Source organism: Centrocercus urophasianus, unplaced genomic scaffold, assembly GCF_019232065.1.
Source record: "Centrocercus urophasianus isolate 14NV4802_14NV808 unplaced genomic scaffold, USGS_Curo_1.0 seq_28, whole genome shotgun sequence".
In the NCBI taxonomy this organism is placed as follows: Eukaryota; Metazoa; Chordata; class Aves; order Galliformes; family Phasianidae; genus Centrocercus; species Centrocercus urophasianus.
In genome coordinates this window covers 13,086,253-13,099,457 of record NW_024884844.1, presented here as the reverse complement: position 1 = coordinate 13,099,457, position 13,205 = coordinate 13,086,253, and the positions used below count along the sequence as shown (strand labels likewise).

General features: G+C 41.2%; 1 protein-coding gene across 1 annotated transcript in view; it reads left to right on the top strand.

Moving 5' to 3' along the window:
• Positions 1-13,205, top strand: part of NEB (nebulin) — a 102,255-nt gene that overhangs the window by 78,085 nt on the left and 10,965 nt on the right. The window contains exons 100-108 of the mRNA XM_042827044.1: positions 61-171; positions 642-752; positions 1,461-1,574; positions 1,706-1,810; positions 2,218-2,322; positions 2,910-3,014; positions 3,818-3,910; positions 6,042-6,134; positions 7,675-7,767. Of these exons, the coding sequence (XP_042682978.1) occupies positions 61-171; positions 642-752; positions 1,461-1,574; positions 1,706-1,810; positions 2,218-2,322; positions 2,910-3,014; positions 3,818-3,910; positions 6,042-6,134; positions 7,675-7,767 (930 nt within the window). The remainder of the gene's footprint in view (positions 1-60; positions 172-641; positions 753-1,460; positions 1,575-1,705; positions 1,811-2,217; positions 2,323-2,909; positions 3,015-3,817; positions 3,911-6,041; positions 6,135-7,674; positions 7,768-13,205) is intronic.

Sequence of the window (13,205 nt, the reverse complement as noted above, 5' to 3'; positions counted from 1 at the left end):
AATTAAGAATAATGTAATAAGTATTTGCTATTTTGCTTTTTTTCTTCTTATTCTCATTAGAAAGAATATAAGAGGGACTTTGAAGAGTCCATTAAGGGCAGAAACCTTACTGGCTTGGAGATAACACCATCCTTATTACATGTCAAATATGCAACCAAAATAGCAAGCGAGGTAGCAGTTACTCTGTTTTTGTTTCCTCTTACAAGTTAAATAATTCCACTAAGTATTCTCAACAGTATTTTTTCTTCACCACTTTCTTTTTCCTAACCATTCACTTTAAGCATGTTTTCATATATTTTGTGTTATGACCTAATTTGTCATGGACACTTACCTGTTTTTTGTTAACTGTATTCATGTTCACTGTGTCCCCTTCTGACATACTTCAACATAACTGTCCTGTAGTGGGATGTGTACATGTGTGCCCTTGCAGTTTATCTTGAACAGTAATAACTGCACTCTGTTCCATTGCAGTGGCTCTTTTATAACCCTAAAAAATATTCTTTGCTGTTTTCAAAAGTCCTTCTCTTTAATTTGGAGCTTTTAGTTTAATTTTGGTTTTGTTTTTTTTTCATCTTTGCAATACAGCTGGAGTGTGTAGAACTCTTCTGTAGTCTGGCTTTGTGCTTTTCTTTCTTCCACAGAAAGAATACAGGAAGGATCTGGAGGAGGGTGTCAAAGGTAAAGGACTATCAGTTTTGGAGGAGACTCCAGACATGCTAAGAGCAAAGAATGCAACTCAGATCCTGAATGAGGTATGGAACACCAGGATGTGGTCACTGCCTACGAACTCCTGAGTGGACAGAAAAAAATGAAATAGAATGTGTATGGTGACTAATGTTAGTGAAGCAAAGAGCTCCTGTTAAATGATAAATGCTTTCTGGGTGTCTCAAAAACAGCAGCAAGGCTGGTGGGCAGTTCCACCTGCCCAGGCCAGACTCAGAGCAGCCAGCTGTTGACTGCTACAGGGCTGATGGCCAAGGTGGACTCTTCCCCAGCCCAGTGGAGAGAGGTGGCCAGCAGAGAATGAAATGCAAACTTCACCTCATTTATTTACAGGGTGGACTGTTAAAATAAACACTGGATAGTGACTATTTTCAGAGGATAAAGTTAGGTCGTACTTTAAGGGTTTTAATATCAGCAGATTGAAGCTGAAAAAAGTAACATTTTGGTGTTAATTTGATACGAGTTGTTAACACAGACCCTTAGGATGAGCATGCTGATTGACAACAGCATTTTGGTACTTACAGCAAGCCTTTAGACCTTACTGGAGAATCTCAGTTGGACTGTTGGTTCTCAATATTTAACTTATAAAGTACACACTATGGCATCATGTGTATGTTTAATTCTAAGCTTATAGAAATTGTAGTCCTGCTTAGTGGTGTGATCGTGACAATACCTGAAATTGCCAAGGGGATAGCATTCACATCAGTAAAATATCTCTTTATTGTCTTCATCTGCAGAAAGAGTACAAAAAAGCCTTGGAATTAGAAATCAAAGGAAAAGGTCTATCAGAACTGGCTTTGGAAACACCCGATTTTGTGAGAGCAAAGAATGCCACCGACATTGCTAGCCAGGTCTGTGTGTATGACTGATTTATCTGCTGTCTGTCTTTAAAGGAAAAAATCAGTGTGTGTGTTTGTTTGTTGGAATGCAAGTCATTGCTAAGATATGATGAATGCATCTAAATGTGAGCTTTCCCTGACAGATCAAATACAAACAGTTGGCAGAAATGGAGAAGGCCAACTACACCAGTGTTGTCGATACTCCAGAGATCATTCATGCCCAGCAAGTCAAAAACCTTTCAAGCCAGGTACCTTGAGTATAAAGGAATACAGTTACTGCTCTTGTGGGAACCTTGAGTGGATACTGATCAGGAGCACCTAAATAACCTCCTGTATCTCCTGCATTCAGGAGATACACCAGAAAAGCTGATGGTGGTAGAACGGTGACAATTAAATATTGAAATTAATTTATTTTAATGCTGTCTGAACGGTCATTTCTATTGCTTTTGCAGTTCCAAAGCTATTTTTTGTTTTAAGTAAACATAGCTGAATTTTCCTATCCCTTAGTAACTTTAAAATGAATCCTACACAGAGGTGTATCTGAAACAGAAGTGCTCAGAATTCCATAAAGATGGGCATTATGCAACAGTAAGTAGAGACAGGCTGTTTATTAGTTCTTTTGTACTAATAGCATGTGTTTTGTATTTTGTATCAGAAAAAGTACAAGGAGGAGGCAGAAAAGACCATGCCATACTATGTGCCTGTAGCAGACACACCAGAAATGCAGAGAGTCCGTGAGAATCAAAAGAACTTCAGCACGGTATGTGTGCACAGAATATTGCTGCTGTCAAACAATAAAAAAATATACAGCTTTTTTTGACACTTAATAAGGTCCAAATACCACACCTGAATCCCTCCTGCTCTACCTTTACATTCTCAGTGATCCCCATCCAGGTGCTCCCCATCGTATACAGCAGCCCTCTCACACAGAGGAACAAAATGAGTCTCTGACTTCCTCGGAACAAAACTTCTTTCTGCTGTGTTTCAACAGCTCCTTTGCTAATAATAAGGAATTACAGTTGCAGAAGTTGTTAGATGGGAATAAATGCAAGATTGTATGGTTAGGAACAATTTCTCCTTCTTGTGGCTTGAAATCTTTAATTGTTGAGAAAGGTGCCCCAGTCTGGCACCTTTCAAGATTTTTGATGGAGGCAGTTGATCTCCTGTTACAAATTTAAGTCAGAATAATTGTAACTGTATGTCTTAAGATCACTGTTGGTGATGTTAAAATGAGCACCTTATAAGGTGTACTTGAAAATATTTTTCTTAGCTTCAAAGAAAGCTCTGTGAGTAAATTTTTGTGGCATAAGGTCAACATCTGACTTCTTACTACAACTTTTTCAACAGCTTCAGTATCAGTGGGACCTACAGAACAGTAAAGGAAAAGTGACAGTTGTACAAGATACACCAGAAATGCTGCGTGTGAAGGAAAACCAGAAGAATTTCAGCTCGGTACAGTTATTTTTCTATTTTCAATGCTCATTCCAAGGAAAAAGACCCTCCAGGGTTTAATGTGGTGTGTTTAATACAATAATTATTTTAGTCTCTTCCTCATAGACAGTTACTTTCTTCACTGAAATGTATGTAAGGTTTTTTTCCAAAGAAATTAGTTTTATTGTAAGCAGATTTATCTGATTTAAGGTACTCCTTTTTGTCTACTGTCACTTGTGGAGTTCTCTGATTGCAGTCTTTTCCATGTATTTAGCTGTCATATAGCTGAACTATCATCCCTGTGCTTGATATGTTTCCAGTGTCCACCTTTCTTTTGTTTTGTTGCCATGTAAGTAGTGCAGTCTTGCTGTATTGCACCTTTTTTCTTTCAGTGGAAACTGGACTGCCTGCCTGATGTTTCACATGTCATGTGTTACCATGAAGTGCCTATTGTCTGCTGTTTTGCCACCAGTACCATTAGCCTAGTGGGTGGAAGGAATTTGTGTGAAACATGCCCAAACAAACTGGAACTGGAAGCACAAACTAAACCAGTACTTGTTCTAGTTATTCATTCCTAAAATGTTTTGATAGTCTCCTTAAAATGCATAACTACAAACATAAATGATCAGCCCTGTTTTTGCACAAATGGCACTTGGTGGAAACAAGACAGGCAGTAAAGCAGTGACTGCAGGTGATCCTTCATGTTTGCTTTCATCCTGCACTGTTGTGTGCAAATCACTGTCGTGAAACTTTATTCACTCTCTTGGAGAAATAATGTTGTGTTTTGAATGCTTAACCTTGTTGTCTTGATTCTGAATGTTAAGATTTTATATAAAGAAGATATTGGAACTGGAACTACTATTGAAAAGACGCCAGAGATGCAGAGAGTTAAGAGAACCCAGGATGCAATTAGCTCGGTACAAAACAGTTGATTTTTAATACTCTACAGGTGCTAATTCAACTTGAAGTAATGTTCTTTTCCCCTCTCACTTCTTTAAATGTTGCTAACTGTTGGCAATAATCCATTCAGCTGAGGGTTACTTTCTAAAAGTTTTGCCTCTTCTTGTGACTTAATCTTTCTAATGATTAATATTCAATTTGTTACTTACAATCGATTTCTAAAATCTGAAAGCACTTGTCATATTTTTAATCTCATCCCAAACACATTTTATTTATAAGAGACTGAAGTAACTGTTTGGGTGGAAAGGCACCTCTTAACAGCATCTACTCCAGCTCCTTTGTTCAGTTGAGTTCAGCTAGGGCAGGTTGTCCTGCACTGCTCTGAGTTTTAATACCTCAAAGGACTTTAGATATTCAGAAGGACCCAGCAGTCTCTCTGAGAAACCTGCTCTGGTGTCTGACCAGGCTCACAGTTAACAAAATATTTTACTATGTTCAGATTGAATTTCCTATTTTTTAACTTGTGCCCATCACTGCTCATTGCATCACTGGGCACTGCTGAGAAGAGTTGCTCCCTTGTTTTCCTTCCAGGTTCTTACACCTATTGATTAGTTCCTCCCAAGTCTCCTGTCCTGCTGGCTGAAGAGTCCCAGCTCTCTAAGCCCCATCTCGTATCAAATATGTTCCGGTCCCTTCATCAACTCTGTGGCCTTGTGCTGGAATCTTTCCATGTCCCTCTTGTACTGGGAGCCCAGAACTGATCACAGCACTCCAGGTGTGACCTCACCAGTGCTGAGGGGAAGGATCACCTCCCTTCGCCTGCTGGCAACTGCTCTTCCTAGTGCAGGCCAGGGTCTGTTGGCCTTCCTTGCCCCAAGGGTGCATGGCTGCTCACTGTCATCTTGTTGTGCACCAGGTCACCAAGGCTTTTCTCTGCAGAGGTGCTTCCCAATCAGCCAGCTGGCATGTTCTGGTGCCTGCTGCTATTCCTCCCCAGGTGCAGGACTTCACGTTTCCCCATGCACTTCATGAGTTTCCTGTCAACCCTTTTCTCCAGCCTGTCAGCATCCTTCTAGATGCCAACACAACTGCAGGGTTTCTCAGCCTCCTCCCACTTGTGTGCCATTTGTAAGCTAGCTGGGAGTGCCCTCTGTCCCAGCCTCCACTAATGAATGTAAAACAGCACTGGCCCCACTGTGGACCCCTGGGACACGCTCCTTGTGCTCTGATCTCCAGCTGGCTCCCATGACATTGATCATAGAGCTCTGGACTGCTCATTCAGCCACATTCCAGTCCAGCTCACTGAGCACCCATCTGACCTGACCTTTGTGAGGAAGTTAGGGGCAGCCTACTAAAGCATGTCTTGTAAAACCTTCATATTTAAAACACTGTAATACTCTAATGTTGGAAGAATGGTGTGTAATTCTTTTCTTTCGAGAGTTTTTTACACGCTTCTAAAGAAATTTGGACGTGATTTTCGTGTAAGAGCTGCTAACATTTCAACCACTTGTTTCCTGTATATTGTGTTGAATATGTTCTCATAAGATACTGTTGTCCTGTTTTGGTTATACTAAAGTAGAGATGAAAATAGCACTGATATCAAAACTTAATTGCTAAACTATTGTATGACGACCCTCAGCTCTGTTGAATAATGATGATCTTAACAAATTCTGAATTCTACATCATATTGATGTAATTTAATTTAATGTAATTAATTCCAGATCATATTGAATCTGTTCAAAGGCATTTACAATTGTTTTGAGAAAACCTTTTGATGAGGGTGCCATTCATAGTGAAATCTCACCCAGCAGGCTGCTTGTAATGGCAGTGGGAGTGCTGGAACACCAGCTTTCTGCTCGTGTTGGAGCCAGTGAGATCTTCTAAATTGTCCACCTCCTTGAAATTGGAATAATGCTCTTTATGTATCTACATAGGAATCCAGGTGCCTATTTTAAGGCCATTAGGCTAAAATTTTTAGATTATTATATATACTTATGTATATATGCACACATATATATTTAATTTCAGAGAGTTTGTGCAATGTAAGTGCCCCATGCTTCTTTTATTCATGCAGTTTGTTACCTGTACCACGCATCAACTGTGCTTTAACATAAATTCTAATTTTTTCTAATGTCTCTGCCTTTGTAGATTAAGTACAAGGAGAGCATTGGAAAAGGAACTCCAATTCCTGATCTCCCAGAAGTGAAACGTGTCAAGGAGACGCAGAAGCACATCAGCTCGGTAGTGGCCAATATTTTCTACTTACCTCTCTATAACTTCTCAGAGCTCAGTTTGCAGCCTCTGGTAGTGTTTATGGGTATTTTGTTGTTGTTGGAGAGAACAGATCCCTTACATCCCTTCTTCTGTAGCAGGAAGTTGAATTTTGCAGCCATCGTTACAGCTGTATCACTTCCCTGCATTATTTCTGTGACCACAGAAATGAAATAAAAAAAATACATGGAGGAGATCTTACTGTTCCAAAAAAATGGAGCAGCTAGAGAGAAAGAAGTAAATTGGAGCCTCTTTTTGTAGTCAAAGAACCTAGCAACAGTTATAAATGGAAAAAAGTATCTGCTTTCTCCTTGTTTAGTTAATGTAGTTTCTAAGAATCAAATCCAGTTCTCCTGACTTTGAGCCATCGTTTCCTGCAGCCTTACTTTGCTCTCTTAATACAGTACTGAAGGAGAGTATAGTCTTGTAATTGTTGGTACCTTGGATGTTTGCTATACAATGCTGAGGAGCTGCCATAGGATGAATGTCTAATGATTTACTACTCCTAATGTTAAGTAGTTTCTCTCTTATGCTTTTTGTGATAGTATTGATTTTTACAGCTCACTAGTGCATAGCAGTTGGTTTTTCAAACCGTTTCATTTTTCTAACCTTCAAGCTACATCATCTGTTCTCTCTTTCTGTGTATCCTTTATTTTTGTATTATTATTCCTTGTCTCAATGACAGCAAGTAGTGAAATGCACTTTGCAATCTTTTATGAATTTTAAGTACTGCTAGTGCATTTGTAATGTATTCCTGCATGATTAGATTTTAGACCAAGCATCTTCTGTACATTTTGTGTCATGGGAAATGCAATAGTCAAACAGGTGTAGATTAAATTAAATAAATTTCACTCAGAGGGTGGTGAGGCACTGGCACAGGTTGCCCAAGGAGGCTGTGGATGCCCCATCCCTGCAGGCATTCAAGGCCAGGCTGGATGTGGCTCTGGGCAGCCTGGTCTGCTGGTTGGCGACCTGCACACAGCAGGGGGTTGGAACTGGGTGAGCACTGTGCTCCTTTGCAACCCAGGCCATTCTATCATTCTGTGAAATAGGGAAATAGGAGCACTGTGGCTCAGTGGTGTTTCTCACTTGAAACAAAGTGTTGATTTTCTGAAGGTAGGTATTAAAATGAAGTGGATTACACAACTACGTGCAGCTGTTTGCTGACAAACAAGGCTCCCTAAGTGTTCACTGCCTGAGAAGCAGTACTGTTACTATTCTAAACTAAGGTCAAAAGCAAAGACTACCTATATTTTATGCCAGATTAGCAGCAGAGTAATCAAATGTGTGTCCTATTATAGTGAAGTAATCCATTGACTTCATTGTGTTGAAGCTCCTAAATGTGGACATCAGGTACTTTGCGTGAATCCACGCTCAGTCAAAGCAGCGCTGTGCATGTTGATGTCCCAGATTGTATTTATCTGCTGAGCAGCTGAAGTGCCTATCCAGGTGTTCTGTCAATGCTGGGGAAGGGACACATCTCATCTTTCTGGGTGCTTGTATTCTGCAGGTCATGTACAAAGAGGAGCTGGGGACAGGTATCCCAACACCTGTAACTCCAGAAATAGAGAGAGTCAGACGCAATCAAGAACACATTAGCTCGGTATTTAAGAAAAAGTTACATCATTTTTGTGTAACATCCTAACACGTACTCCTTTTTTTGCCAATGATTTAAAATCTCACCTCACCCCACTTCTTTCTTGTCTCTGGCAATATTTTTAACTCAATTCTTCCACCTTTTTTGTGCTTTAACTTTTTGGAGTGATTTACAACTTTACATGCGTTGCTTTTTAAGAACCAAAACCTTTATAAGCTGTGAAATATCTTTATAAATCTGGTGTTCCTCTCCGTGCTTGTTTTATCTTAACCCTTTATCTCCTGGGATATGTACCCATATTTACAGAATAATCAGCCACTTCCTTAATATTCACCTCTAGAACAAGCGTGCAATTAATGAGAAAGTGACCCTAACGCTAAACACAACTCACAGAATAGAGAGATGTAATTGTTTTGCCTATGTTGAATGCTGGTTTTCGTTTGTTCTTGTGTTGGTTGGGTGTTTTTTTTTTTGTCTGCAAATTCTCTTGTACCTCATAGGTGTCATACAAAGAGGGCTTAGGGATGGGCATCCCAACCCCGGTCACTCCAGAGATGGAGAGAGTGAAACGCAACCAGGAGAACATTAGCTCGGTATAGCCCAGTAAAGCAAGCCCCACCCCTGAGACTGCAAATCCCATCCCTTTAACTGCTCCATATTAATTTTCTCTTTCAATTTGGTTGTGAATTTGAACAACCCTTTCCTTAATCAAGTCACTAAAACTTACCAGTATCCTTATAATGTATTTTTTTTCCCTCCGTCTAGCATAACTGCCATTAAATTATCCCAGCTGTGAGATCCAACCCCTCATTTACTTAAATCAGTTAAGCAGTGCCTTATTTCTTCTTCCCATTGACACAGTGACAGTGTGGGTGACTCCTCCATAGCAAAGCTGATCCTTCTAATGCTCTTCAGACTCACCATGCTGGTGCAGTGCTAAAACAAAATGAACTCTTAACACTTCCTGAAGCAAAGCAGACTAATGAAGCCAGAGCGTGTCTGCGTGTTTTTGCTTGTTGGATGCTTTCTTGTGTCCTGCAGGTCTGTGTGAGAAAACTTTTATCACTGTAATATGAATAATGGAGAAAATTGCACAGACAAGGGGAAATGACTGTGGCAATGCATTTCTATCCAGAATTACTTCTGTTTCTGGCACATTCCAGTCAAAGCACCATGCACAGTTTGAAGTGCCCTACTTCACAGCTTTCTCGTTTATTTCTATTTCAATTGCAGTGACTTAGGGCTGATTCTGACTCTGACGTGATAGATGCAAAGTTCAGACCTGAGCTGACAACATTTCTAGTAAAGTTCAGAGAAGCCCCTGTAGTCACACTTGATGTGCTACATTCAATTGTCCGTGATCATCGCTGTTCTCTTTTATACTTGTGAGGGCAGTCCTAGAGGGAAAGCTGACCATTAAGATCTTTTAAGTAAGCAGATTGACTTCCTTGTGGAAGGAAGCAGAACTGCAGAAACGTTAGCCATTAGCTGATTATTTTATTGGCTTTTTTTCTGCTAGCTTTTGAACAAGGCTGTGACAGAACTGTGTTTGTCATACTTGCAGGTTTCACTGTATTAAATTTCTTTTCCTCTCTCTCTCTCTCTCTCTCTCCTTGCCCCATCCTCCTCCTTTCCTGTTTTTTTTTTCCTTACAAACACCCCACAAACCAAACAAACCCTACCTCCCTGTTGCCACACAGGTGTTGTACAGAGAGGGGCTGGGAATTGGAACCCCAGTACCTGTGACCCCTGAGATGGAGAGGGTCAAACGCAACCAGGAGATCTTTAGCTCGGTACTCTTCCCTGATTCCACACATGTTCCCTGTAACTTCGTTTTAGAAGCACTTTGTAACACCTGCAATTGTTCTGATCTCTGGAATTAACTTAGTGATGCTCCCTTTGTGCTGTAAAAATTCAGTCTTTCTTATATTTTTATCCAAAAGTTTTAAAACGTTTTTCTAATAATTGTAACACTTAATGCTTCCCATCCTTTAAAACTTTTACTTTTCTGATTTTTGTTTTCCTGGAAATTACTGCTTCCTCTGTTTGCTCACTTCCATTCTTCTAATGCTTTATTACTGTGTCAAAGCATCCCTAGGACCTTTCAGAAGCTTGGAAGCATTCCCCAGGATTGATCACAATTGTTACCTGATTTACAATTCCTAATTTTTCCCTCATTCTAGTGGGCGTAGTGGCCATACAAATTAACTGTGCTGCCCTGCATCCCTCACGTATGTTCTGTGTTTTATACTTTTTTACGCTGCTGTGTTACCATGTAGGTGGTGTACAAAGAGAACGTGGGGATGGGGACCCCCACCCCTGTCACACCTGAGATTGAGAGAGCCAAACGCAACCAGGAACACGTTAGCTCGGTATCTGTCCATTTGAAAAGAAGAAAATTCCCTTCCCATCCAGTAAAACCACTTTTAACACCCAGAGTTACCCTTGTTCACCTGTAATCAGCTGACACCAAAAACAGTGTCCCATGCCTCTTGTTTTGGTGGTATTCCCTGCATAATGGTTACTAACCACATTTTTATTCCTATGTTTTGATTAGTTCTCTTAATTACAGTAACTTTTAGATTCTGTATTCCAGGTTTTGTTTTTTTTTTGCTGTGAACATTGGTTTTCTTTACTCTCCGCTTTTCCTTTCATTAATTGCTTCAATCCTTGGTTCTTGGTTTGGTTTTGCTGTGTGTTAAAACTGTCTCTGCTCTGATGCAGACTGTGGGATGAGCTCAGTGCCCCGATTGGTGGCGGTGACATTAATGGCAGCACCCAGGTCTGCAGCCATGCTGGAGCCAGTTGGGCTGGGCACAAGGCCTCAGCACTGGGCTGTTCTACAGGGAGAGCAAGGTTACAGGCAAAGCAGGGCAGCACTGGTTTTTGATTCCTATGGGTTTTTTGTTAATCCTTCAGTTTGCAGCCCAGAAAACCACCTCTCTTGTGTTCCACTTGGTCTCTCAGCCTGCAGTGTTGCTGTTGTCTGCTTGTTGCTGCTCTTTTCTCACAGCCATATTGTCCACAGGTGTTGTACAAAGAGAACGTGGGGATGGGGACCCCCACCCCTGTCACTCCTGAGATTGAGAGAGCCAAACGCAACCAAGAACACGTTAGCTCGGTATCTGTCCATTTGAAAAGAAGAAAATTCCCTTCTCATCCTGTTAATGCCCTTTTAACACCCAGAATTGTTCCCAATAATCAACAGATGCCAAGAGCAGTGTCCCCCAGAATTGGTGCTGTTTCCTGCATAATGTTTACTTACTGTATTCTTATTCCTATGTTTTGATTAGTTCTCTTAACTACGCTAACTCTTGGATTCTGTGTTCCAGTTGTTTTCTTGCTGTGAACATTGGTTTACTTTACTCTCCGCTTTTCCCTTCATTATTTGCTTCAACCCTTGGTTCTTGGTTTGATTTTGCTGTGTGTTAAAACTGTCTCTGCTCTGATGCAGACTGTGGGATGAGCTCAGTGCCCTGATAGGTGATGGTGACGTTAATGGTTTTGGGTGAAAGAAGCAAAAATTGTTCCTTTGTTCCTTTTGTGTTGTCCTTCACATCTTCTTTGAGGAAGTTTCTACCATAGTTGCCCAATGGCAGCTCCCAGGCCTGCAGCCATGCTGGAGCCAGTTGGGTTAGTCACAAGGCCACAGCACTGGGCTGTTCTACAGGGAGAGCAAGGTTGCAAGGCAGGGCAGCACTGGCTTTTGATTTCTGTGGGGTTTTTTGTTAATCCATCAGTTTGCAGCCCAGAAAACCACCTCTCTTGTGTTCCACTTGGTCTCTCAGCCTGCAGTGCTGCTGTTGTCTGCTTGTTGCTGCTCTTTTCTCACAGCCATATTGTCCACAGGTGTTGTACAAAGAGAACGTGGGGATGGGGACCCCCACCCCTGTCACTCCTGAGATTGAGAGAGCCAAACGCAACCAAGAACACGTTAGCTCGGTATCTGTCCATTTGAAAAGAAGAAAATTCCCTTCTCATCCAGTTAAAAACACTTTTAACACCCAGATTTCTCCTGTTCCCCTGTAATCAGCTGACACCAAAAGCAGTGTGCCATTCCCCTTGTTTTGGTGCTGTTTCCTACATAATGGTTACTTATCATAATTTATTTTCATTCCAATGTTTTGGTTAGTTTTCTTAATTACAATAACTTTTAATTTCTTTGTTCCAATCCGTTTTTGTTTATTTATATTTTTGACTCTAAAGATTGATCTTCTTTACTCTTTGCTTTTCCTTTCATTAATTGCTTCAATCCTTGATTCTTGGTTTGATTTTGCCGTGTGTTAAAACAAAACTGTCTCTGCTCTGATGCACACTGTGGGATGAGCTCAGTGCCCTGATAGGTGATGCTTCCTTCACCCAAAACCATTAACATCACATTAATGGTTGGGGGTGAAGGATGCAAAAATTGTTCCTTTGTTCCTTTTGTGTTGTCCTTCACATCTTCTTTGAGGAAGTTTCCACCATGGCTGCCCAATGGCAGCACCAAGGCCTGCAGCCATGCTGGAGCCAGTTGGGTTAGCCACAAGGCCACAGCACTGGGCTGTTCTACAGGGAGAGCAAGGTTGCAAGCAAGGCAGGGCAGCACTGGCTTTTGATTTCTGTGGGGTTTTTTGTTAATCCTTCAGTTTGCAGCCCAGAAAACCACCTCTCTTGTGTTCCACTTGGTCTCTCAGCCTGCAGTGTTGCTGTTGTCTGCTTGTTGCTGCTCTTTTCTCACAGCCATATTGTCCACAGGTGTTGTACAAAGAGAACGTGGGGATGGGGACCCCCACCCCTGTCACTCCTGAGATTGAGAGAGCCAAACGCAACCAAGAACACGTTAGCTCGGTATCTGTCCATTTGAAAAGAAGAAAATTCCCTTCTCATCCAGTTAAAACCACTTTTGACACCCAGAGTTACCCTTGTTCACCTGTAATCAACTGACACCAAAAGCTGTGTCCCATTCCCCTTGTTTTGGTGGTGTTTCCTGAATAATGGTTACTTACCACAATTTATTCCAATGTTTTGGTTTGCTTTCTTAATTACAGTAACTTTTAGATTCTGTCTTCCAGACTTTTTTTTTGCTTTGAAGATTGGTTTTCTTTACTCTCTGCTTTTCCTTCCATTAATTGCTTCAATCCTTGGTTCTTGGTTTGATTTTGCTGTGTGCTAAAACAAAACTGTCTCTGCTCTGATGCAGACTGTGGGATGAGCTCAGTGCCCTGATAGGTGGTGGTGACGTTAATGGTTTTGGGTGAAGGAAGCAAAAATTGTTCCTTTGTTCCTTTTGTGTTGTCCTTCACATCTTTAAAGAAGTTTCTTCCATGGCTGCCCAATGGCAGCTCCCAGGCCTGCAGCCATGCTGGAGCCAGTTGGGCTGGGCACAAGGCCACAGCACTGGGCTGTTCTACAGGAAGAGCAAGGTTACAGGCAAAGCAGGGCAGCACTGGTTTTTGATTCCT